The sequence below is a fragment of the Puntigrus tetrazona genome, chromosome 15, assembly GCF_018831695.1.
Source record: "Puntigrus tetrazona isolate hp1 chromosome 15, ASM1883169v1, whole genome shotgun sequence".
In the NCBI taxonomy this organism is placed as follows: domain Eukaryota; kingdom Metazoa; phylum Chordata; class Actinopteri; order Cypriniformes; family Cyprinidae; genus Puntigrus; species Puntigrus tetrazona.
This window is the reverse complement of record NC_056713.1, coordinates 12215237-12243233: the sequence shown is the minus strand read 5'-3', so window position 1 is coordinate 12243233 and position 27997 is coordinate 12215237. Positions and strand designations below refer to the sequence as shown.

Sequence of the window (27997 nt, the reverse complement as noted above, 5' to 3'; positions counted from 1 at the left end):
TAAAATTGATCTGTTTAATAAACAAAAACTGCATTTCTACAGTTTCAGACAACACAGATGCCCTTGGTAAAACACACATTGATTAAAACATTTAAAACATCAACATTTGTCACTGAAAATCAAGGGAGCGGGGCCTTCAGGCTGCATCGGCCGTGATCATGTCGTGTCAGGCTGTGATAGGCTGGTAAGCGTTTATTCAGATAGGAAAGGTGCTAAACGAAGGGCAAATACATTCTAACGTTCCACAGGTACATGTGTCTTCTCTAACAGTTCGACTGTACACAGTTCTCCTCAGACCTGGATAAAGAAGTCCTACAACTACAGATATGCATGGATTTATGGCAGAACAGCCTTCTCTTTCTGTACAGTAAAGGCTTGGTAGGCTCACGAGGGGCCGTTTTAAAAATAAAAACAGACGGAGGTGCAGGAAAGAGGGAGGTGAGGTGTTCAATAACATGTACAAGTGAAAGTAGACCGCTTAAAGTCATGCTTTCGGTTCTTCAGTATCCTGAAACTGGCCACTGCAACACTTGGGAAGTGCAGTTACACCAACACCGTCGTGAGCACAGTGGATGAAAGCGGAAACGCAGAGCCTGGCAGTGGCTCCATCCCATTTACCTGCCGCATCCACATCCCGCACAGTCAATGTTTTATCGTACACAAGATATTCATGGGAGTTAATCAAGAGCTGCCATGCAAAGTGAGGTCTTGAGCTTTCCGTGAGGCCTCGAAGGATCTGTGGAAGTGGTCGGCGTCTATTGCCTCTACAAAGAAACAAAAAACCCTTAAAAAAACGAGGAGATCTTGTGCTCTTAAGTCGGGAGGCAGGGATGGTGGCGGCAGCATCCACCTTCTTCAATCACGCTGTGCTCGCTCGCATTCACTCCAAAATAAAAACACACACACATGCAGAATGTACAAGTATGTACAGCTCACACGCATCGGTTAAAAAAAGCTACAGTATTAATATGAACATAAAAACGCTTCAGTACGGCTGAATGAAAAGGTAAGTAACTACTCAAGTATTTTGACCATAATGGATGATTCACCACGAGGCTCTTATGTGGCGCCGATATCCAACCAACCTGATGCTCACGGACCCTCCAGACACTCGGAGGATTTCAGATACGGAGACGGGAAGAAACCAGAGCCTTGGAGAAGGTTGAAGAATCATGATCTCCACCTTCTGCCAGATGTTCTAGGACAAGCGTCTTTCACATCTGCCTCAATAAAGTGCATTTGCTTCAAAGCTGATTTTGTAAATACTACAGATTCCTCCTAAGTTCAGCCATGTGACTGTGTGTGTGTGTGGTACCAGAAGTTACGGTCCGACTTTGGGCTTCACATCCAGCCCACGTCGATGTCCTCTTTCAATACTATCATCAATAACACTAGCATATAATTCTAAAAATACAATAAATAATCAAAGCAATAGTGCGGTATAAAACAATAAGATGAACAGATTTGCATTGATGTTCATTTGCTGGGTCTCCAATGATTCCCAGTACAAAATCCCTTTAGTTCATGTAAAAAAAAAAGGGCGGGAGGGGGGACAGAAGATGGATCCAAATGCAGGTCCAACGGCTTTTTTGAACTATAAAGTCTCTGTTTAGTTTTCATCTTTGGTAGTGAACTTTTGCACATCCTTCAGAAAATGTCATCTGCAAAAAAATGTAATACTTGGTCTGTCGCTTGTGATTGAAAGGAATCGAAAGAAACGGAAAGTGCTACAAAACAAAAACGAGACATTTGTTTTAGTCTTCTCTGGGGTTCGAGAAGATGATGGTCCCTGGAGTGAGAGCACTGGCCGAGATTTTACACATCATGCTCTTTATTCGTACAGGGTCACGGTGCAGTAACACAAAGCTGAGATCCTCCGGTCCACGCTGGCCTTGTCTGAACGCAACAGACATAAAGATTAAAGATGTTAAAAGCATTTTATTACAGCTTTACAATCGTAACGAAATGGAAGTTGGCTCACATTTAATGACGTTTTCTATATCAGCTGGATCCTGGAGGATCTTGGAAAGGCCTTCCAGGAGCATGGAGGCTTTGTTGTAGCGATATGCGATGTCTTCTGTCTGCTGGAACATCTCGTCTAGAGCAGCCGACTGCACCTGATACACGGACGTGACAACAATGTTAACCAATCGTTTAATCACACGACAAAGCTCTAAGGCCGCCGTGACCATCCGTACTCACCATCTCTACAGCGTGGTTATAAATGAGCTTCTCAGCTGTTACACTGTTGATCTCGTCCACAAATCGCTGCTTGTCAGAGAAGAAGTGGTTGAGTTTGTCAGTGAGGCGGCGGCACAGGGAAATGCAGCTCTTGTAGCGCTCGTTCAGACTCTTTACCACTGAAATTCAGACAAGCATTGACGGTTTTCAGTGTTTTAAAGTTCAGGTTAACAGTTGAAGACGTTTCTGCTATTTGCGCTGTAAAGACAAAGCTGTTGACTTGAAACTTTTTTCATGGAAACTAAGGTGACAAAACTATTTAGCTTTAATTGTTTTTATAAGTGTTATTTTAAGTAATTTTTTTTAGTACTTCAAAATTAATTTCATACAAGTCTATATAAATTATTATTTAGTATATTTTAAGTAAAACAAGCATTTAAAGTTTTTAAAGTAACAATAAGAAACTTTTTTGTGTACAAACATCAATTTACACACAATAAAATATTTTGGAGGTTAACGAAACCCGAAAAATGTATATTCATTTTTAAAAAATGCCACAACATTTTGATTGTTATAACTTTTCTGCATCTAGAAATCACACTTTTAAAATATCCTCATATTTTAAACAAAAGTTTTCCAAGAGCATGGGATCCCTTTCCTCAAAAATGACAGCTTCTGAAGGAGTTAACTAAATTAAAATAGTCAATTTTGCCCTATTTTAATTTTAGTTTTTTCATTTTAAATGGTTTAAAATAATTGATTGAATACTTTTAACTAAATAACGACATATTTACACACATGCATACATATTTATCACATTTGGCACATTTTTAATTGACTAATATTTAATTTTTTTCCTAACTATTTTCTTATACAAAAAAAATCCTATTGGTATTAAAATCCTAGCCCATATTTCCTTTTTAAATTTTTTATGCTCAATCAAACTGACCACACATGCATACTAGTTTTTAGCAAAGCCGTTTAATATAGCAGCTCACCTTGTTTGACAGCCATGGATGGGTTGAGTTTGGCAGATTTGATCTGGGCTTTGGCCAGATGCAGTGAGGAGGCCAGCAGCTGCGCAGCTTTCATATACAACACCAGCTGCTCCACCTGTCTGTATGAGACCATGACCAGAGCGTTACATGCTGTCCGTTATGAACTCTCGTGGTTAAAGATCGCGTCTTTGTGTGCACTTTTCTTACCCCCACTCCTTACTGAGCTGACTGATCTGATCCACCACCACGCTGTCCTGGGGCGGGTAGAGAGAGGCGGCGGACGCACCCAGATCAGGTCCTCCGGCCCGCAGAGAAGCGATCTCCAGCACACAGTCGGTGAAAGACAGCATCATCCGCAGGTGCATCAGAGTGTCAGTGTGCTCACGCTGCCAACAGAAACACACGCATGTTAGTGTTTCCCAAGAAAAGACACCTCTGTACAGAGCTGGCCGAAATTACTACAACAATAGTGTTTTCACCAGTTTAAAAATGTGAGACACTGCAGGTGAAAGGGAAAAGAAATACTAATATTTATTGCCTTATTTACCCAGCTGATCGAGTACAAAGAAAATTGATACATAGATACTTTTATCACGTACCGCGGCTGCCCAAAGTGTATACAGATAAATAAAAATGAAAATAGATCATTTTGATCATCTGGAGAGCTAGAAAATATTTGTATTTATTTAGAAATAATTTTGATAATAGTTGGGTAAATGTTTACTGGGATTGAAACGATGTGGCTTGGTAAATGTTTTATTTACAGTATAAAGGCTGATAATATCTGAATAAAAACAAAAAAATTATGATTAAAAAAAATAAGGATTATATCTCACACCTGGCGGAGGCACCATGCATTTCTTTATTTCAACACATTTACAGGTAAAAACCTAGTATTTTAAATTTGTGTTTAGTCATGGACTTCATATTTTTAAATGATTGACAGCACTAATTGTACCTGAAATCTACTGACACAAAAAGATAGTGCTATGAAAGAAACACTTAACAGTCTGAAAAAAAAACACTTCATGAATAAACCAAAAAGTCCAAAATCTCAAACTTGACAACTTTTTTCGCAAGCAGTGTCTCCCTTTAAGTCAGTTTTCTCTATCATTTGCTGCAGTGTGTCAGTGGCAGGGTTGCCAGGTTTTCTAAAAAAAACCCCACCCAATTGCTATTCAAAAACAGCCCAAAAATAGCCCAATCATGAATCTGGAATTGCATGAATGTTTGAATGTAAAATTAATGTTTGGAAATGTAAAGTGATTATTTCCTACTACAGTAATAATTGACATTTTCAGCTGGTGAAAATACTGGTGTTCTAATCATTTTGTCCGCCACCGTGGCTCTCTCACCTCCATCAGTGTCTCCTCTGGCAGTTCTGGAGCTTCAAAGGTTATGAATCCATCCAAGCTGGGCGGGGAGGTGCCGTACGGGACATAGCGCAGACTGCTGGGAGCCGCTTCCGCTCCTGGTGGGGAGCTGCCGATGGTCATGCCCGGGGGAGAGCCCATGTACACCCTACCGCTGGTGGAGCACAGCGAGCCGGCCGAGCTGTTGGAGCCTACTGCAGACACACAGACACACACGATCAGCCATAGGTGTCTATTAGCTTTAGCTCTGGCCCGTAATGCATCAGAATGTCTTTAAAACAGTGGCGCAGGTACTAAACACGCGGTGCGGCAGCCGAAGCAGTGATGTATGGGGCAGGTTTATGAGACGGAGCCCCTCACCTGAGGTGGTGCGTGGGCGGGAGGCGAGATGGCTGCAGGTGGGAGGGGTGCTGCTGTTGGGGGGTGAGCCCACCGTGAACACAACGGTGCGGGGACTTGCCCCGCCTGCCGCCAAACCGCAAGTCCCTGCCGGGGCTGGGGAGCGATGCACACAGGGGTCACAAAACACATACAAACGCCGGGCAGCCAATCAGAACACTTCATGCAAGACAGAAGCTCTCAGGAGAAGCTCAAATGATGTCAGTGGGGTTACGGAGAGTAGAAATAAAATAATAACAGTATGAAAAACTGGCCTGTAGCAAAGTAAAGGGGGAAAAGGGGGCTACCTGTGTCCATGGGTCTCTCTGTGTTGAGGCTGTCTGTGCTGCCCTGGTACGGCTGTCCTCCCAAAGTGATCCGCACCGGATGCTCAGACAGTCTGCCAGCACTTACAGACCTGAGGAGATCAACAGCTTTAGCTTATTATTTAACTCATTTAGAATTTCTAACACAGGGGTCAGTGACATGGCACTTACATTTGTCCAAATCGATTCCTTTTTTTAATGCACATAAAAATAGCAAACAATTGCATTTTTAATTTCTAGTTTGTGATACTTTTGTGGGGCGTAAAGTCGTAAATGCCAACTGTCTGATATTCTAAATATTAAAAAACAATTATTAAAAGAAGTTAAATTGGAAATGAAATCTTGTAATATCTTAACAAAATGTAATCTTCTTCTTTCTTTCTTTTTTTTGGAAGAGTTATAAGTCTCTAAAAACAAACAAATCACATGTGGTGTAACCTTTATGCGAGAAAAAATAAAAAAAAACTATTTTCTATTTCAATATATTTTTAATTCCTTACTCCAGTCATCAGTGTTACATAATTATTTAAAAATCATTCCAATAGGCTGATTTTGATGCTCAAAAAAACATTATTGTTATTAAAAAAGCATTTATTTGAAGCAGATTTATTTTCTAACAACAAATGAATTTATTTCTGATCGAGTTAGCATCCTATCTTAAGGAAAGTATTGTATTTTTATAAAAACGTACTGATGCCAAACAGCAGTATATGTATATTATTACATCATATATTTGAACACTTTGCTGCTTATATCAGAAGTTGTCTGAGCAAAGTTTTTGCCGACCTGCCAAAGGAAGTCCTGCTGGCCTCTGGTGCACACTGGCGGCTGCTGGGATATGCTGAGCAGTGATGTACACAGAGATCACGGCCGTCCATCAGTGTTTTAACTGGGATGGGGCTGTCGGACATACCCTGCTGGGAGGCCAGAGCCATGAGGTTGCACGAGGCTTGCGTTTTAGGGATTTTGAATGGAGCGGTTGCCTAAATGAGAAGAAATTGTATTATCAATGTCAAAAACTAGGGCTGAAACAAGCTTTTTTACCTGACGGCTCCTTAAGCTTACTTTAGTAGGAGAGCCGATGATAGTGGGCAGCGGTGACTTCGTTAACCAGTCGGAGGAACGAGGGGAGGTGCCAAGGTGCTTGGTGGGGGAGGTGCCTAGGTTGCCGGGGCGACCGAGCTGAGGGGAGTGGCTGGTGGGGTAGGCTGAGGCGGTAGGGTGAACTGGGTCAGACAGCTGCTTGTGTAGCTTTTGCTTATTCTGGTAAATGTCAGTCAGCGTGGGCACACTCTGAAGACGAGCGCCCAGTAATTGAGAGGACGGTACAGGGGAACCTAAAAGATAAAAAAAGTGTCCATTTAGATTTAAAAAAACTTTTTTTTCAGGAATAGTTCACTCAAAGATTCTAATTCTGCTCTCACTTCTATTCTCATAGTCAGACTAGTCTTTAAGATACCGTCTTAACATACAGGCTAAGTTAATGCAACTGGCCCCAGGTAAGGAAAACTTTACCCTCAGGCAATCCAAGATATATGTTTGTTTCAAAACGTGCAATTTAGCATTACATCTCTTGCTCACAAGTGGATCCTCTGCAGACAAACGCAGCTTTTCACTTCACAAGATGTTCATTGATGCACTAGAGTTTTGTGGATGACTGTGCTTTTATCAGCTGTTTGAACTCTAATTCTGACGGCACCCATTCACTGCATCCACTGGTGAGCAAGTCATGTAATGCTACATTTCTCCAAACCTATTGCAATGAAGAAACAAACTCACCTACATCTTGAATGGCCTGAGGGTAAGTAACAAATAACATTTTTTGGTAAACTATTTCTTTAATAGATACAAAAATTGTTATTAGGTGTTTGTAAATAAATCCAAATGAATCAAGCAAGTCTTGAGATATAAGGCATGATCACTTTATATTATGAATACATTTATTTAAGGCTTTTAACATCTAAATAATGGTAAACACATATGCAGAAGCTATGTTTGATTTGCATCCTGAATATTAAGCAAAATGTTGTGGGTTTCGAATTACATGGGGGTAAATACTGGCAAAATGATGAGGTGAACTATACCTCTTAGCTTAACATGTTATTGATAGGGCGCTTTAAGTTCTACAATATCAACCACTAGGTGGCACTGCAGTATGTAAATAAGACCGTGAAACTTCATTGAACTGAAAATCTGAAACAAGTTCAATGAGTTTGTCGGCATGATCATTGAGTTCACAGGTTTGAAGGTTTATAGGTTTGAAGAGGTTTTGCATGAAAGCTCCCAGGAGCATGCGTCGTTTCCGTTTTTTTTGTCTTGTTTCCAGCCCAAATTTCTAGTCATTCTTAAATCAAGGAGAACTTTCTAGACAAGTAAAAATTATAGTCTTGTTTTAATAATCTGCCAATGGGGTAAGCAAAATAATCTTATTTCAAACAGAAAAAACAAGATTTTGCTTACCTCATTGGCAGATTATTTGATCCTTGTTTTTTTCTGAAAACGAGGCTATAATTTTTACTTTCTTATTTTAAGCTGTATCCATGGAGACCTAAATAACGCAGGCACGGTGTGACCCACCGGGAGGAAGCAACTGTGGCTGTGGCTACCGCTTGTGAGACTGTTAATGGTGCCACTTTGAAAGAATGTCAGTTTTTCACATATAAACTCACCGCCTGAGGAGCTGCGACTGCGTGGCTCATGGCTCTGGGGATGTCCACAGCAGCAGTGGCCGAGCTGCTCGGGAATAGTGCCCACTGGGGAACAAATAAAGAAAGGCATGTCAGGACATGTCCGTCTTTGAACATACAGTCTCTCAATAAATTTAGAAAAAGAATGAGAGCAGGGACTCTTACCCAGAGGAGAGGGGGAGTAGGGCCGGGAACTGCCCGTAGAGAGACGTCGACCCACCGTTTGGACCGTATCTGCCGGGCTAGGCGACCCAGACACCATTTTAGGGAAGCCCATGGGGCTAGTGTTGGAGCGCCTCACTGTGCCTGACCTGTGACCATAAAAACAACCAAAAATCTTTCTATAGTAGTGTTTGGACAACCTTAAAATGTCCTTAGTACAAGAATCATTTTTCTTGACCAGCAGCTATGCATTCATCTGCTCTTGATGTACTTTCATTGGACGTATGATGTCAGTTTTCCCTAAGTCCACACTTTGGTGTCCCAACAGGCTTACCATGCAGGTGGAGGTTCATTCACTGTCACCTGACAACCAGATAGTGTACTTTTCATTTTAAACAGTATATGTCTTTCTTTAAGATTAGTCAAAGCGTGTTTAGCATGACTCGTTACTTTGCTGTTTCTTCAGCATCAAATCAGTATATTAGAATAATTTCTGAAGGATCGTGTGACCCTGAAGACTAAAGTAATGATGCTGACAATTCGGCTTTGCCACCACTGTAATTTAAAAAAACATGTTAAAAAGAAAACTGTTGTTCTACATTGTAATATTTCACAATATTACTGTTTTACCAGATTTATAGCCAATAAATGCAGACTTGGCGTGTTTCTAAAAACACAAACCTCAAACATTAATATGTTAAGGATTTCATATACATTTTAAATGTTTAGATACTTTTTACACCACTGTATATGAAACACACAATTTGCAGAATATCCAGAGTTTTTAGGGAAGGGGTTTCTGGCATTCTCTTTAGCTAAAAGTGATATTCTCAATACTCTTGCCTTCCCAAACAATCCATACATAGTCTTAATGACAAAAAAAAATCACCCGACAAAGCTTGATGAGCCTGGAAATGTTAAATGGTTCAGTGAATGACACCTGGAAGACAACCAGGTCTGAAGCAGTGTCCAGGGCTACTTCATCAGCACGAGAACCAGCCCAGCCCTGGGCACGCGGACACATGAGCTTAATCACTTTTTGAGACACAGGGCAGGTCAGAGTGAAGTAGGCCAAGCAGCTGCTGAGGTCTGGCGTGACTAATAAGGGACCGTGCAACAGCTATAATCTCCAGAGTCTGCTAGTCACCTGCCTGAAGACCCTAAACCCACCTGTTCCCAAATACAATCCACTGAATCACTTATCAAATTCTCCCTGAAGTGAGATGATCATGCAAAACTGATGCAACTGCGTCACTAATTGCATCTTGATGACTTTAACATGCTACTAAAAGCAGTTAGCTGAGTTATTATTGTTCTTGTTGTTGGATGTCTTACCTGGGAGAGCCATAAAGTGTTGTGGTTGGGCTGCTGGACAGGTTCTGTTTGATACGCTGGTAGTTTCGCACCTGTGTGGGCACAGGTATTGGCGTGGTCTCGCTTCGGGGTGATACCATCGGGGTCTGTCCGGAGGATGGCTGTGGTGGTCTGAGAAGCCCCGAAAATAAGATTGTAATCCAGTCAGAATGCTTTTCCAAACCCATTTATGCTATAAAAAGTAGTTTTTCAACATGCGATCACTAAATGTAACATGTGAGAAGCTTCTAACTTTGTCAAATGAGCTAAGCAAAGCAGTTTCTGCTCAAAGGGCATGGCTGAACCAAATGGGGCGGAGCTACGGTGTAAACACAAAGCCCTGACCAATCATCAAGAGGGAGGGAGGAGAAATGGGCGGTGCTTTCAGGCAGTGGCACGTGCTGGGTCCACCTATCTTCGCCAATCTCAGACAAAGGAAACAAAACAACTCATTCTTTTTCTAACAGGAACACAACGTTTTTTTTTTACAGGTGTCATGGCTGGGTCATGTATGGGGGGGTGCTCACACTGAGCAAAGGTCTGATAAGAAGGAAGGGAGCTATAAGTGAAAAAAAGAAAGTTTTGAGCTCTGTACTCCTGGATTATGTAATGAGTGAGGGAGGAGTGTGAGTGAAAGCTACACGTGAGCGCTTAAACAGGCACACAAGAGAGTTTCTTTGTTTGACCCAGAGTCAGTTCAGCATGGCACAGCAAAACAAACAGGACATAACTGACGAGGCTAAAAGATTGATCTGCACGATTTTCTGTTTTCGAAAAATATTAATACTTTACTGTCACTTTTGATCTCACTTTAAACGTAATGTATCCTTGCCGAATTATTGCCGACATAATACAGAATGTATTCATGTACTGTCCATTCATCAAACAGTCCTAATAAAATACATCACGGTAACCGCAAAAATATTAAGTAGCACAACTGTTTGCAACAATGACTAGAAAATAAGTAATTTTAAATAGCAAAAATATTAGAATAAAAAATAGGAACATATTTTCTTGTATTTTTGATAAAGCATCTTTGGTGAGTATTTTTAAAATGCTGAATAAATATTACTGTCCCAAAACTTTTAAGGTGTATACATATATTTTATATTGCATATACAGTTTGTCATCTCATTTCCACTATTTTTACATTTAGATGCAGTTTACATTTAGTAACATGGTTTGAAAAACACTGTATACTTTCATTTTTAGCAAATCAGTGAAGTGTGTCCAACCTTTGGTCTTTAGTGTGCGTGTGCGTGTGTGTGTGTGTGTGTGTGTGTGTGTGTGTGTGTGTGTGTGTGTGAAAAAGAATAAACAGACAAGAGAGGAGACAGAGAAGGTGGAGTATGTCTTGCTTGTACAAGAGAGGGAAACAGAAAAGCCACAGAGCAGAAGGAAGTGCACTGACTCTCACAAAAACAAAACTGCTTTTTTTTTTACATGACTAACAGACAAAAGACGCACAGGATACAAATGTTTTTAACTGTCCCTCTGTCAGCTCTGGCAAAATTCATGTCAGATCCACCGCCTAGTCCTAAAACACCCATTTATTTCTGCACCTCTGAGCGAAAATAGAGGTCGGTTCACAAGCAAAGGGTGTGGAAACAGTTTTGGATCACATGCGGATGGGAAGAAATGACAGCAGGGTGTCTATTTTTAGGGCATCAGCACAAACACAACACGAGCGTTTGCTCCCACAGGACTCGTTCACCAGCCGTGTGATTCACCTCTCACCGAGGCACATCAGCTTTCAGCGGTGGAAGCCACCAAAAAAAATCACCAGTGACATCAACAAACTGACGTGAGCCGAACAGACAAAAAAGGATGAAAATTTGATTTACCCAGAGTTGATATTCCTGTCTGCATGTCGGACTTGACTGTGAAGTGTGTATCTTTGGCCTGATAAATGTCAACCTGCTAAAATCCTTGTCTAACATTTGCGCAGCTCGACGCAAGTAAACATGCAGAGGTGAAAGTTTGCGCGCTGTAACGTATCATGAGCGATGTCACACTCACCCTCCGCACAGAAGGTATTCACTGGACGGCCTGCGGGCCACTGCACCCATAGAAGGTTCATCTGAAGATGAGAGAAAGAAAGACAGCCGTGAGAACTGCAAAAATACACCGTTTCAAATGCATCAACAAATCACAGCGTAATCAGCGCTGGAAGGCTTTCGTAGCGCTGACTCAGCTGACGCCTCTCTATACGCTAAAAAACACACACAAGCAGCTCCAGCAGCTGCTCAAATATAGTGCTTAGTGTAGGGTTGTGCCGATAGACGCTAGTATCCGTGTATAAATAAAAGTATAAATATATAATTAAATATAAGTAAAAATATCTAACACACATCTAAACAATAACTATAACAAAACTTAAAACCACCCAAAATGTAAAAAATATATCTTCAAGTACATATTTTTCAATTATATATACTGCATGTACTTTTCCGTTATATATATTGTTTATATTTTGCTTGATTTACAAAAAGGTTTAAATTAAAGCTTTAAAAAGGAATTTAAATGAAAATGATTAAAAATAAAAAAAATAATTCAAGATATATTCTATATACAGAATGATAATACCGAACCGTTATAAATAAATTATATTTAATTTTAAAATATGTATGTTTTGCAAATTTGTTTTAACTGGACGTTTTAAAAATGCATTAATAAATGATTCGGTGTAGATCAGTGTAGATATCGGCTGTGGTCTGTGTTCGGTGATATTATGTGACTCACAGGACTGTTCTCCAGAGAGATGGGGCACCAGCACAAAGTCGTCAGTATCGCAGGAGGAGTTCTTGCTGCTGGTGCTGCCGCCCGACTCTTTGGACAGCTGCAGGTAGTTGGGAGGGCCGAGAGGTGGAGAGGACAAGACATCCTCGGGGAGAGTCTGCATGTCTGGCAGGGACTGCAACACAAAGGTGAAGATAGACACTGGATTACCTTTAGCTGAGTCAGGACTGTTACCCTTCTAATTGCCATAATCATCTCACCCAACACGTCTGCTCACACCTGTGGCGTTGTGACAGTGGATTCTGCACTGACAATGTAATGGGCTTACCGGCGGAGAGACGTAACGACAGGAAGGAGAGCTGCCACACGTGCTGTCTGTCACCAAGCCAGAGCACGTAGGCACTGGCACAGGGCATGCTGGGTAAAACAATAGGCGTTTTAGTGTCCAGCCACACATTGCTGATCAAGTTTGCTCATCAAATGCTGTCTTACTTACATTTTTTAATAGCTGATGACGGTTCCAAGAAAGGATGACTGAAAAAAGTGTCTGAAGACAAGAGCATACGATAAGGGAAAGGGAACAACAAGGTGGAAATCCTCCCACAATGCACTAAAACAACAGAAATACACTGACCAAAATCCATACGATCCTTCTGGTTCCTCTGGAGCAATCCCAGCAGCAGATCTACCAGCTGAGGAGACGTCTCTCTCGGGATGCTGTGCACAAAGCATTAGTTATTTAGTGAATAGCAACCAGTAAGTGGGCATTTCAAGATTACTGGCTTAATTAAATATTATAAAAATAATTTAAACAATTTCAAATTCTGTAATTTTTGAGAAAATAATATTTAATTTTCATTGTTTTCTTCATTTTCAGGGATTTAGTGAATGCATTACTGAAAATGTAAAAAAAAAAAGCATTTAAATGTATGAGGCTGCATTTATTTGATCAAAATACAGTAAACTGTATATTGTGAAATATCATTACAATTTAAAATAACTTGTGTTCTTTTTGAATATAGTTTAAAATGTAAATAATTCTTGTGAAGGCAAATCAGATTTTTTACTAATTACTCCAGTTTTCAGTGTCACACGATTCTCAGAAATCATTCTGATATGCTGATTTGCTGCTCATAAAACATTTATTATCAGTATTGAAAAGCATGTACTGCCTTATATTTTCAGGAGTCTTGAATGAAAACACGCATTTATTTTGAATAGAATCTTTTGCACTCTTTACCGACTTTTATGTCCATTTAATGCATCCTCGTTAAACACAATTATTATTTTCTTTTTTCCAAACTTTTGAAGAGTAGAGTATATAGGTATCAGCATTATATTGGCTGCTGTTATTATTTAGGTAATCAGTATCTAAAAACAGCCGAACCATGATATGTGGATTTACTTCACAACATTTAGCATTTATAAAAAAGAAAAACTAAAATGAGTCAGTGCTCTTACTTTGGCACCAATGTCTTGTTCTTCTCATAGAACATCCTCAAGTCCTGTGGACTGTTAGCCTGGTCACATAAACACATTAAACACCATTTAAAAACCTCATCAAAAATAACACAGTATATGAAATATATTACTTTAACTTCAATGTCATTAAACTAACCTGAAAAGGCGGCTTTCCCACGAGGCACTGATAAATAACGGTCCCAATGCTCCACAGGTCAGCTTTGGCATCATAGTTCTGGGACATGATCACCTCTGGAGCCTGAGTGGAGAGGTGACGGATTATTATTAACAACATGATGCTGCCAATGTCTCGCACTGCCGCAATATTTCATAAATCTAAGACAGAATTCAGTTCGTGGCTACTGACCATGTACATTGGGGATCCACATAATGTGGCGGCCATCATGTTGCTCTGGAGATATCTTGCAAATCCAAAGTCAGCTGTAAAACAAAGAAAGCGCCAGTGTTATTAATAGCGACTTGCTGCTGTCTGAGAGTCACGACTTCTAACTTCTGCACAGACAATGGAAACAAAGAACCGGCTGTGTGAGAGATCAGAGGGCGGAAAGTGCATTACATAGGCCGTTATGAAAGATTAGGTACATGCTCAGAGGACTATAAACATCCTGAGATATTCATTCGATTTTGTAATGTGGTTCTAGACACTTTTACACTAGATGGACATACAGCACATAATGTTTGCAATAAATCGCTTCGAGAGAGTGTTACCAATCTTGATGCGTATGCCGTTGATGCTGGACTTCTTGCGGCCCGTGTAGGACAGCAGGATGTTCTGAGGTTTGAGGTCCCTGTGAATGATCCCCTTGCTGTTGAGGATGCGCATGGCTGCGGCAATCTGCTGTAGAAAGACCCTCAGTGTGTCCTCTCGCAAAGTGCCCTTGGCTGAAAGAGAAAAGTTACCGTACCGCTGAGTTACATGGTTATAAAATCCATTAAGACGTTCTATAAAAACCTAATTTACCCAGATACCCTTGCAAGATGGTCTCCATGACCACTTACATCGAGTGCTGCTAAACAGAACATTTCCACAAAATCAACTGACTGTACGTGTCAGGAAAACTCAGAATCACTACTTTTAAAGAGCAAGTTTTCTTTGAGGAATGCAGTAATTTCAGGAGATTCCTCCATGCATTTTTTACATCATCACAAATTCGCTGCTATGGCCAACAGAAAGCAACTTGGTTTCACTCCTGTGCGAGCTGTGCTTCACACCACCAGACTACTGTTTATAGGGAATGGATCCTTTCTGCTGAAATGACAAATTTTTTTACTAAAGTGGAGCACACTTTTAAAGGCATAATACAGATGGTCATTATAGCCAATGAGTCATTTATAGTCAAAGAAATATTGCAGAACTAAGCAACTCGAAATGTAGACTGATTATTGAAAAGTCCCGACCTTGCAACATTTTAATAATATCCATGGTGTTTCACCACACCCAGCTGGGCCAGTAGTGCCTGCCAACATTTTCAGTGGCCCAACATAAAAATTATGAAAGTAATATTTAATGTATTAAAATTAATAACATCATATATACATATATAACTGTAAAGTCCTTGTTTAAATGTATATTTTTTGTTTATTATAAAATTTATTTTATAAAAATACATACACACAAATTACTCACCCTTGTGTCATTCCGAACAACAATGCAACTACCTCGTTCAAGGCTCAACAAGGTAGAAAGGACAAAATTACTGACGTCACATGGATTATTTTAACAATGTCTTTGCTATCTTTCTGGGCCTTGAACATGTCAGTTGTGTTGCTGTAATTATAACCACACAGGAAACTCCAATAATTTTAAAAAAGGCATACACGCTTAGTTTTCAACCCATTCTTACTTGATATATATAAAGTTGATGATCAGAATTCCAAATATTTAAGTTTGCAATGCACAAAAATTAAGATGCAGGACTTTCCAAAAAGGTCAAGTTACAGTCCCACCAACTGGCATTAAACTCTCTTTCACTCTTCATTGTTGAGCACTTTTAGTAATAACATCAGAATTAGTTTTGGATTAACAATCCAAGGCCATCACTGTCATGTTCACTTAGCCCCTGATTTGAATAAATGTTAAAATCAGAAGCTGCTCAGGGGTTTTACATGTAGTGATGTCGCACTGGGTCCCCTGTTAGAGCAAAACTGGTGTAATCCACTGAGCTGTTAAGAGGATTCCCTTCGCCCAATCTGCTCTGTAAACAAAGCAATTATGATCACAATGAACCTCGTACAGTGTTTGACGTAGCGGTGAGGTTGTATAACTAAGGAACGGTTGCATAATTATACAAGTGTGAGAGGCCGAGACCTGCTGTACTGTGTCATCCGTCATGGTTAAACAAAGATAACGCTCCATCTGAACATAACAAGGGGTAACAGTCCAGCCAACATCATACACACTAAGTAAATGGCACCTGAGTCATCTCTATTATGCCCTCTGAGTCACACATTCAATGAAAACATGGTTTATAGACCAATCAGATTCCTTTGGCATCACAAAGGCAGTTCATAAACACCTAACAACAAATTTCACAGTTTATTCACAATGAGTATGTGGGCAAAGCTTTAAATATATATGATAACAGAGGCAGCAGAAGTAAGTGTGTTTTAAGATTGAACCCTGGAGGCAAACACTTCAACTCACACTCTCTCATGTTCCTATTTAACGTGCAAAGAAACGTTTTCATAGGTGGACGTTTCTGAAATGTGCTTTAAAAAACAATGTTTTTTTATTTGAGACTCCTGACCAAATGATGTGTTTATCTCACGAGTTGCTTACCTTGCAAATAGTCTGCCAGGTCTCCTCCATTGCAGTACTTGTGAAGGAAACAAACAGAGAAAAATAAAACTCAAGTTTAAAATCAATACAGAACAAAAAAAAAAAACTATGTCAAGGCTCGCGGACTGGATATTTCATGGGCTGCTAGAGAAGGTGGTGTAGTGACACACATCAATGAATCTGGTAAAGTGGCGGCCAGTAAATTTCCACACGATGGAGGGAGAGAAATAGCTCAGAGCATACTGGGGTGGACAGAGATAATACACTACATTTAACATGACATAACATCTTTAAACCTCTGAGTGAACATCAGGACTTTTGATTGAAGGCTTTAAAAAAATAAACCAATGTGCTAAATTTAGCATCTGGCCTACAAGCAAATTTTATTCTATAGTAGTGATCAAATGAGCAATATGTAACTTTGAAATATTTCTAAGCAGATAACTACAAATAAAATGTCTCTAGAAATATCTATAACAGTATTATTATTATTATTATTATTATTATTATACATTTTTATGGTTTTAGTGTTTAACTACTATAAGCCCAATTGATACCTTTTATTATTATTAATTTATATAACATAACTGCAAAATATTTTCCGACTTATTTTTGAGTCAACTGATTCCCCTCCTCTGGTACAACATGTACAAGGAGTCATTATTTTCCACAAATTCTTAAATTCACATGTATATGTTTGGGAGCTGCTCCTACATGAAATATATATAAAATATATATCATTCTTTCCCTGGAACCTCAACTCCATGACCTTGCTAGAACTGTGCTTTCCTGTTTAATCTAAAGGAAAACTTGGACACACGTACATGCACAAAGAGCAAATTGCATCAGTGAGTGTGAAGTGTGAGGGACATTGGTGTTGAGGACTTTGAGTGTTTTAAACTCTAGGTGCAAACACCCTCTCATGTCACACAGACAGGTGCCAGTAAACAATACTAAGAAAACCAGCGGGTTACATTAACATAAGGTATATACATCAGAAGTGTTGGACTGATATTACACACTAAGGATAGTTGATATCAAAGCTCTTGAAATTGTCTGAGAGCAGCATTCCCTGAATGGATATTTTTAGTTTGGCCTCTTCATGTGTTTGTTTCTCCTTCAGAGACAGTGTTGGGCAATACTAGAAAGCATAGACATGAAATGTTGGGCTTGCTGTGGCGTCATGGCAACAACAAGAGCGTGTGGAAATGATAAGCAGGAGATAGAGGCGTGAATACATGCTTTATGCTCACCTCCATAACCAGGAAAACAGAACTTGGCGTTTCCTAAAAGAAAAAAAGACAAGAAACATAGTTTTACTCAGGAACAGCCCATAACAGCAAACATCCATCAACGGCACTGATTTGTTTGCATAGGGTCCGTCTCCTCCAGCAAGCAGCTGGTTGTGGAAATCCAGGCACGTGCACGAGTGAAAATGACTCACGTTTCAAATCCTGGCTTGGAGACCTCATGATGTTGAAACCATTTAGACACACTAGCCTCATAACAGCTATTAGGCCTGCCGTGTCAATACTTAAGGAATTAGACTCTGAATGCTGGCCAAATCAAAAACACGAGACCCCTGTTTTTTTTCTAGGAAGTGGTCTGTTACAGTAAACCAGACAAGCCACCAATCTACAGAGCTTCCTCCACCATCTCATCTCAGAGTTTTCTGATTCAATGTAACTTCCCGTGAATTGATGTTGGCAGGCCATTAATGCAGTTGTGATGGACTGGTCCATTAACAAAAAAAGTGCGGCCATTTTATGTGCTGCTCATAAGTGGTTGCCTGTGGAGAGAGTGTGTGGGAAGAGCTTGTCATAGTGGTCAACACTCCATTTGCCCACATTGTTTCTCATCCCTCCTCTCTGTGTCTTAAGAGGTAGGGGAAGGGGAATAGAATAGAATTGTGATTTGGCCTTATATACAGAAACTTTCTGGTTTTGGTTTTATGGTTAAATTTAAACTTCAGTGTTTGGCAAAAATGTATGCTGGTAGTTATTAGTAATCACACTAATAATTAATAACACAGCTTAATGCAATCTTGTACCTGCGGCATTTAAAATGATTCATTGTCATTTTTTGTGTTTAATTTTGATTTATACAAAGTATTTGATCTCTTTTGATCTGAGAAGCAAAAATCATTGCTGACTTTTCAGTTTCAACCCTAATTTAATTTTGGTGCATTCCGAAACCACATTATTTTAAAAAAGGGCAGCTCATGGGCTTGTGATTCGTAATCTGATCCCAGGAAAGTCCACCTACCCATTTATGGGATCAGGGATCAATGCAGTCCAGGGGCTACAAGGCGAACTGCCACTGGTTGTCAGTCTGATTGCATAATGGGCTGATTTGAGATTGCACTGAAGGAGGATGGGAAGGAGAAAGGAAATGAGGCATCTCCGGCTAGGGTGGAAGGGTTGATCAACTCGAGAACGTCATTAACACTGCCATCACATATCAGTCATTCCTTGAACTTGACCTCTTCATCTCTGACTTCATCTGAAGTCAAATGGCCCTGAGCACGATATGCACAAACAAACACACGGGCCATTTGATGAGAGGTGCAAAAGAAACAGTTGACCAAGTGTGGGCAGGAAAAGAAAAACAAACAGCTATGGGTCCAGAACCACATGTCCAAACACGCAAGTGCAGCCCTGATCTCCTCCTGCCAATTTTTTTCTTACTTTTGGCAAGAGATAAGATTCCACTTGGGCTCTTGCATAACAATATGCATCATGGTTTAAAAGCAGTGGCAATGCCATTTATATTTACCATGTAAACAAGGATAAAAAAAACAAATAAAAATAGGTCAGTTACCAACACTGACCTCTGGACAATACCCGAATGGCCATCATTTTGAAACTTTCAGTGCCTCAAAACAATGTGCTGAAATTTCTGAGGGAAACATTAGTTACTGTGCGGTTAGAGCTAGTTATCATATTAAGCAGCTGGGAAGCATAACTGGATATATAAATGGACAGAATAATCAGCCATGGAGACGTAACAAGCTAATATCAATAATTAGTTGACTACCATTACATTAGAATTTTATAATACCATAAAAATCAGACAGTCATAATAATAATGAGGTGAAACAGCAATATATAAATATATATATAGGTTTAATATAAATACTTTAATATATTTTTAAGATATGTTTAAGATATAATTAGCATAATGAATTAAAATACGTAATTTATTAACCAAAATCAAATTTTTAGTTTTCACCTAAATAATAACTATAATTATTCAGTTAGATGTTTTGCAAAAAATTCTTTTTGTTGCATCATTTGGTATCGGGTCAGCCCTACAACAAAGCATCATTCACTAAAAACTCAAACTGTGAGATTCCAGAGCTGTGTTCCAATCATATCTCCACAGCAAACACAAGCTTCAAAACATTGGAAAATACAGGCATGATACGAAGTCAAAAACCAGCACGGTCTGGCCATGCAGTGCGAGTATTGCATCATAACTAGACATGCTGGGTTACATAATGTGGAAACCAGCCAAAGCATGGCTTTAAATTCTAGGAATGTTTGAGAAACACCACATGTGCGACCAACTGTGAGAGATGGATGTGTTCTTCTTAGAAACCGGTTTCTAGTAATCTACATGATGATGGAACACAACATTCTAGGGCTGTAAGGAATACTTGAGGTGTCGTGAGCCTATACACACAAACTGCCCTAAAGTTTCTAAAGCAATGTCTCTGGAGCTCTGAATGACACACTAGAGGAAATTTATCAGCAGGAACAGGTAGTTTAGAAAAACAGCACATCATTTGGCCAGTGGCAAGGCCATGAACATCACAGTATTAAGATAGAGACAGAGATAAAGACAGAAATAAACATGCTCATGGATCTACAGCCTACAGAAAGCTGGTAAACAGACAACCTACACTTGGTGGCATGCTGGTGGAAAGAAATGAGGGGGGACATTTAAAGAGCACTATTACACTACGGTGAAAGAATTCATTAATCACTAAATGCCAAAAGATTTATTCTGCATCGTGAACAAAACTAATTAGCTGAACAGTTGTTAGTTCCTGCAGACAGCTCTCGAGGAAAACATGAACAGGTTCCAGATGTTTCCAGGCTGTATTTCTTTCTTTCCTTGCAAACAACACTCACTGCTCATTGTCTGCATTTGAATTCATCCCTCCCCTCCTTCTCAGAAAACTGAAGACAACAAGTCAATCTGTCCTCCACTGGGACACGCTGTTCTCTAACAGGAAGTTCAAGTTTTGTTTTGAAACATACGCCTCATGCATATGTGACTCATAAACAAGTCTGACTCCTCCTACCCTGACTGAAAACCCCTCCCACTCCTCACTCCCACTTCATGTTTCAAAGCAGCCAGAATCCTTCCATCCTTTTGAACTCCTAACAGATTTCCCTTTCCTTACAAATTTACATGTTTATTATATATATATATATATATATATATATATATATATATATATATATATATATATATATATATATATATATATATATATATATATATATATATATATATAATATTATGCATATTAAGAAATTGTGTAAATAAAATATATTTATATATTATATATATATCCCGTTTAAAACAGAACTGAACAACACTGATCTACTAAATCTTCAGTTCTTTGTGTGTGAAAAAAACAAAACACACAGTACACATATTTTTAATTAAATTGTAGCCTTTGGGATTTTCACATTAAGACATATCACAATTACATATTTGGAATTAATTTGCCTAATTACGCAGCTCTGAGGGTGAGTTTTTGGGCGAACTATCCCTTTAAAGGCAAAGCACAAGTATACCAGTGTCAGGCAGAAGAAGAATCACCACCCTGTTATTACAGCAGGTCTCCAGCCTCCCTCTGTCAGAGCAGGGACATCTCTGAATAGCGTTTGACTGGAGCTGCTCAGCTTTTACTGCAAGCCTGTAATTAAAATGGCTGCTGAGATATCTTCAGTTCCATCGGTACAGATCCCCATTGAGGAAAAGCTCAATAACGTGCAACATCTCTATGTGTACGAGCTCGAAACAAGCACGCACGTGTGAGCTGGCACCGACGTTGGCATTAATCACAAGCAGCCTCCATTCACACTTCATCATGTGGGATGAGATGGTTATCGGAGCTGCAGGTCTGTTCCGGAGCGCTACCGCATGGCATATGCTCCATGTGGCGTAGTGGGATCTGAGGGCCTCCTCTCTCAGCACAGCTTCAATGTGAAAGGGCAAGCGCTCCCTGTTGTTATGCTTTAACTAGACACCTCTGGCAGCGTACAAAAAAAGTCAATCCTCCTAACATTTTTAATGACAGTGGATTGTAAACAGTCCACAGTAGAGTAATTGGGCTTGGAAGGGAGCACCATCGATATTCCCCAGGGCTCCGTGCTGGCATCAAGAGAAGTGTGCTGGAGAAAGGTCACCTTTTTTTTAGTAGTATATGCTTCTTGATGCCCGCTGAGGTAAATGGCTATTTATTTCATTTGAGGAGCATTCAGGCAGGTATGCACTTGCTTTGTATTTACAGTGTCTTTTAAGGTAGTGAGAGTGATAGATCTTCAAAGTGATAGTGAGTTCATTAAATCAAGAATTAAGGGCCATATTAGATACAGAGATCCAAACTAATTTTGTGAGCACTAAACTAAAGACCACCGCAAAGAATGCTCTTGCTTCTGGGGAATGAAATACTTTAGTGTAATTAGAAAAGTATTTAGTATAATTGTAGCTATTATAGGTATTAAGGTATTAAGGTATTAACTAAAGCATGTTTTCCTTTGAACTAACTAAAAATATTAATAAAATTTGCCAAAAATTGTTTGTGTTCACATAATATATTGTGTGCACTGTATATATTTAGAGGTTTATATATAAATACACATAACTATTCCATATATATTTACATGTGTATTTATTAGTGCTGTCAAATGATTAATCACATCTAAAATACGTTTTTGTTTACATAATGTACATTGTTATGCATATATAAATACATGCATGTATATATTTAAGAAAAAAAATATATATATATACATTATAAGCAAAAATCAATATACAGATTCACATACACAAATTCATTTTATATGTGATATATATGTTATGTAGTATTTATTTTTTTACTTTTTATTCTTCCTTTCTATTTTTTGATTCATATGCTGTTTTATCTTGAACTTATTTTGAAATGTAAATTCTGTATTTCATAACAGTAAGTGTTCACATAGAGTACAGAGAGTATGTTAATGTCTGCATTCGATTTCTGAGGCAAATGCTATTCAAATACCCTCCAAGTACAAACCCATGTGAGTATTCAACATGATTCAGATATCCTCGTCTTTTCCTGGAAGAACAGCTGAAATACGAAGGGGTGGAATGACTGAAATCATCCCGGGGTAAATTAAGATGAACTTCCACCTTGGTCAGACTGATCGTGTGATTTAGAAGGCAGGAGCTAGGAGGACGCAGATCTCAGCGCTGCGCAAATTTATTTACGGTCGCCTGACTACATAAGCGACGCAGCATGTGAGCGTCCAAAAACAGCTGATGAACAGCTACAGTACGTCACCGCTGACACCTACTTCTCCATGTCAGCGCAGGGAGGAAAAACACACCTCGGGCCAAATGGGACAGGGTTTCACAGCCGAGACAGTAAGCTAGAATTTCTCAAACCAACTCAAAGATAAACAGTGTATCTTCTTCGAGATGAATGTAAATGGCTTGTAGTGCACTCTGACCCCTCTGCTCTTGCAGGGGAGATATATTACACATCGCAGCGCTCTTCTCCTCAAGTGTCATCCTGGAGTAGACCGAAAATCCTGCAGCGTTCAGCACAAAAACCGATGCAGAAAAGCACGCTTAACTGAAGAATGAGGGGTCCTGCAGGTCTTTGTCGGGTGGGAGTGTTATATAAGCATGCTGCGTGGGAAGAGCAGGATATTTAACGACTCTCTTCGCTATACTGGGAAGCATTACATGTCAAAGGTGTATAGGTGACTGAATCATAACAGCCATAATTAAACCCACAGCTTGATCCTGCCATAGACGTCAGCGTCCTTTCAGAACAGTGCCTGCTCTGTCAGCCGAGGGTTTGGACCAATGAAACGGCAGCCCACACCATTCCAGCGGAGGCAAACCCTCCCCCTATACGAGCCTGCCGGTGGGACGCAGAAGGAGGAACGCTGGGTATTGATGAATGAATTAGCTCGCGGACAAAACGGGCTGACTTCTGACATTTTCTGCATGGTATGCAGCATTCGGCCCAAAGGATGCTCAGGAATAATCTTCTTCCTTCTGGCCAGTGACATTATTCTCTAACGCGCACTGCGTAATTGCAATTAAGGATTGCTCTAATGACTTCATTAGCATTAGAGAATGATGTGTGTGATATTTTCAAAGTGGTCTCATGCAAGGTAAAGCAGGGCTTAGTCGAGGACAGGTCATGTGACTTCTCATGTGAATGGCGGTGTTATATAAGAAGTGGGCCAGTCCCGCAGGCCCTCGCAGCTCTTAGTGGATAGTAGCGCAGCGCTAACCGCTCGAGGCATCTCTGTTCAGAGTTAGTGAGGATAAAGCATTCAGAGATTATAGCAGTAAAGGGGTAAAAGTGCCATTACCTGGACATCGTACAGCGCCACAATGTTCTCATGTTGGAGTTCCTGTTAACAAAAAATACTGTCACTGTCTATAAATACTGTGGCATTGTGAAAAATAATAGAATATTAAAATAAATATAAGAACAGAAAGCAGATACATAATATAAATCATTATTTAAAATATTGCGATTGTAATAAATTGCAATTAATAATAATAAATAATATACACAACAATCAAAGGTTTGGATTTAATAAGACTTTTTTTAAAAAAAGAGGTCTCTAATGCTCACTAAAGTGGCATTTATTTGCAATATAAAATAGCTATATTAAGATTTAAAGTAATCTAAAATGTCATTTATCTGTAGCTGAATTTTCAGCATCATTAGTCCAGTTTTCAGAATCACATGATCCTTAAGAAAGGATTCTATTATGCTTATTTGGTGCTCAAGAAATATTTCTTAATATTATCATTGTTGAAAGCAGTTGTGCTGCTTAATATTTTGTAGAAACAGTCACACATTTTCTTCAGTATGAACAAAATGTTCAAAAACATGGATTTGAAATACGTTGCATCATTACAAAATAAACGTGTTATTGACACAAAAAAAGGAAAACCAACAAAGACAGCTCACCTTTAAAATTTTGATTTCTTTGCCGAGAAGAATCTGAGATTTGGAGAGATTCTTTTTGTTAATACTCTTGATGGCGACCTCCCAATCAGTCTTCTGCAAATATTATTCAAAGAGAGCAATTATCATTAAGCGGGATGGCAGATGGGGGTTACACGGCCTAATTACATTACTACGAATCCTACAAAGCATTTGCTTCTTACATTTTGAGTTGAAATATTGATGGTTTAACCCTGTATGCGGGAGTCTTTGGTTGAAGACACGATACCATTTCGCTTCTTTTTTATTATGCCGAATCCATTCTGCATCTACTCCTCAACTTGTGACCTGGTACCGCATAAAGCGGAGAGTACGATTGGGATTTTAGCCGTTGGGAGAGGCATTTGTGTACGCTGGGATTCCATAGGGCCACGCGATAGCTTAAAGGAACTGTGTCCCCAACGCAGAGTGGAAATCCATGAATAGAATGATGCTTTTCATGCAAATGTAGGTTAATAGGAGATGTTCCTGCGGCACACTGTGCTGTAGCCAAGTGCTGGCAGCACGCAAGAGCGGCTGCGTTCATCTCGCCTCGCTGAAAACCGACTCAGCCAAGCGTGGTGAAGGCAACCCAGAGAAAACGCTGCTGGCTTCTATACTGACCCCATTCAGTACATGAGCATTCAACGTCTCCGCTTTTAATATCACATCTAAACAAGAAACGAGAGGCTGAATGCGCAACATTAATGCTGAATATATGCGGCTAAATTGTGCCCTGTATCGTTCTGCGTGTGTCTTCCCAGCTAGAATGCATCAGGTCAGCGCTCATGTGTGATTATGAATATCATAATATGTTTCTAGGTTGAAAATATCTGGTAGTATTGAGTCAGCTACTTTGGATGAGGTAGATGATCATAAATATGTATCAGATTACACCTGCTATATATAGTCCCAGGCTGATATTATACTAGATACTGTGCATACACTAAGCATTTCCTCGGGCAAACATACAGTACACGCAACATGCAGAGATAACCAACTGTAATGATCTACAGATACGCAATAAACATTGACCACAGAGGTATGGCCCAATATTAGCACTTGATCTGATTAGACTAGGTTTAAACAGAACTATACAGTTGACAGTTCTGCTGCTCGATTTTCATTGTACGTTCTAGAGAGTCTAAATGCTGTTTAAGTCACTATGAAATAGAAATAAATGCATGTTTTTCATTTTTTGTGAATTTACCTGCGTATACAGTATGCTACAGCTTTTACATTGTCAGTCACTGATTGGTGGAATAAACCAAGATCATGCAATAGGCCCATATTTATCATTTTTTTATTTGTTTCACTCGGATGCATTTCAGATGCATTGCAAACTCTGTCACATTGGAACTCATATAAGGATATTATCAGCTACAAACTTTTATGTCTGGATATTCCCACCAGTCGCAATGAAAAGTCACAAATGAGTTCCCTGTAGTTTCACCTGGACACCATCGAGATTACCGAGAAACTGAAGATGCTTCTCAAATGTTTTTCAAGAGAAAACAACCCAGTAATGTCACGTGTCTGGTGTTTTCAGATGACATCTCCACGATTGAGGCCTTCAGTTTTGCACAGATTCGCGCCAAAGTCTCCAATTAAAACACCGACATTTAATAATTTCTATTCCAGCTTATCAACATACCCGTTTATGCAGTGTAGTGTTTATCCCAGTTCGTTTCTAGTAAATTTAAATATTTTATAGTAAAGTTACACATTACACACAGAATATTTTATAGCGGTACCAAAATTATTTTAACTGGTACCGGTCTAATAACTAAACAAAACACTAACAGCGAAGACAGGTGCTTGCTGGTTTTATGCAATTATGTCTAAGCGGCTTGCAATGTCCTCATAACATCCAGTCAGTGTGATTGCATTTAGGCAGCGTTGAAATCAGGCACAGAAATCATGACAAAATGTGGGTCCCATCCCTCCGCCCAAACCTACAAGTAGACCGGTCAGTCCTATTGACGTCAGACGGCTTATTCACGGAGGCTGTTTTATGAATGAATGACTCCAGCAGTATGTGACTTATTCTAGCACACGTTACATAAAAACAACCCACGGTTTCTAACCGAGAACCGCTACGACACAGAGACGTGCAAGAGCGCAATGCATGTTTTTGTCTATTGAATTGGATATTTAAATGCCTCACTTATACCGAGATGCAAACGGGGTGAAATAGACGCACGTTAAAAGCAGATTTTTCACTGAATGACAGCGCTCAGCGGCAAGGGCTCCTCCGCTTATATTTACCTTTTTATGTCTTCCCTTGAAGACGACCGCGAAGGCTCCGTGTCCGACGAGGTCTTTTCGGCTGTATTCAAAGTCTCCCACCGTCTCCATTTTTTTTGGCAGGTGTCCGGTGATACACAACAGCTCGCGATGGAGAGGCCACGGGGGACAAGTTCTTCAAACTAACGTTAACCCCGAAGACAGTCTGTCCGGGAACCCCGTCATCCCCGAATGATGGACGAGAAAGACGCTTGAGAGTTTCCTATTAGCCGTCCGTCTTGAAAAATCGAGGCGAGGTCGAAATAAAAACAAAAGCAATAGCTAAACGTGAAGTTTACCAGCTAACGTCAGGCGCGCAGGATGCTCGTAACTAGTTCCGTTGTCGCTCTCTGACCCAGTTAACGAGACATTTCGCAAAAATAGCTAGATGAAACAGCTATTGATTGATCTCAAGCCTGTACAGTTTCCAAGCTACATGATGGTCAGTTCAGTTTAAAGGGACAGAAAGAGGTCGCGGACGCCCTCTCTCTCTTAACGTTACTGTAATAGTGCCTCGTTAACTCAATAACGGCACGGTGGGTCGTTGAGTTTCCCATCGCTAGCCGGCTAAATCCAATATTTATGGTTACAACACAGCAGATAAATCGCAGTAAATATCTAGAAGTGTTCCGACATCTAATCTATTTCACACATAGACGAGCAGTGCCGCTTATGTAATGACAGGTCAGTTCATAAAAAACGCAATCCAGCTCCGTTCCTATCTGTTTAATGCAATAGTCATCTGTCCTTCTGCTTCTGTGGTACTCTCCTTCAAATCCATATGATAGCTGGGTAACGACAGACCATTTCTTCAGTTCGCCCCCTTGTCCCGCTTTCGGTCTCGCGGCACAGTGCAGGAAAACATCAGCGGGCCGCTTTTAAAAGAGGCGAAAAAAGACGTCAAAAGCACGATCCGTTGCGTGAAGGGGGTCTAACGTTTATCTTCGGGTCGCTCCGAGAAGTTGGCCGCGATCGCGGCTTGCTGCATTACAATGACAGAGCTCTCACAGGAGAAGA

The 27997-nt window shown here is 39.9% G+C and overlaps 1 protein-coding gene across 3 annotated transcripts; it reads right to left on the bottom strand.

Annotated features, from left to right (window-relative positions):
• Nucleotides 1-27985, bottom strand: ulk2 (unc-51 like autophagy activating kinase 2). 3 transcript variants are annotated; one of them, XM_043259389.1, is made up of 27 exons: nt 26963-27985; nt 24680-24772; nt 24069-24110; nt 17712-17744; nt 16459-16495; nt 14388-14561; nt 14026-14099; nt 13816-13917; nt 13659-13717; nt 12832-12914; nt 12694-12744; nt 12526-12614; nt 12201-12372; nt 11478-11538; nt 9441-9590; nt 8109-8254; nt 7926-8009; nt 6322-6593; nt 6043-6239; nt 5239-5348; nt 4913-5047; nt 4535-4743; nt 3387-3565; nt 3180-3298; nt 2203-2360; nt 1982-2117; nt 1-1896 (listed from the first exon to the last, which is right to left on the bottom strand). In XM_043259389.1, exons 1-27 carry the CDS (start codon nt 27050-27052, stop codon nt 1832-1834), a joined length of 3120 nt encoding a protein of 1039 aa, XP_043115324.1. In that variant the 5' UTR covers nt 27053-27985; the 3' UTR covers nt 1-1831. The 3 variants fall into 3 exon arrangements, with proteins under 3 accessions (XP_043115324.1, XP_043115323.1, XP_043115325.1); XM_043259388.1 differs by having other exon boundaries at nt 4535-4746; nt 26963-27984; XM_043259390.1 differs by lacking the exon at nt 4913-5047 and having other exon boundaries at nt 4535-4746.
• Nucleotides 27986-27997: the final 12 nt, after the last annotated feature.

Coding starts and splice junctions, on each gene's coding strand:
- ulk2 (XM_043259388.1), bottom strand. CDS start 27,052: ATGGAGACGGTGGGAGACTTTGAATACAGCCGAAAAGACCTCGTCGGA. Junction 12,745..12,831: donor GAAGGATCGTATGGATTTTG/GTCAGTGTATTT, acceptor TCTTGTCTTCAG/ACACTTTTTTCAGTCATCCT. Junction 12,615..12,693: donor GTCATCAGCTATTAAAAAAT/GTAAGTAAGACA, acceptor TGTTTTACCCAG/CATGCCCTGTGCCAGTGCCT.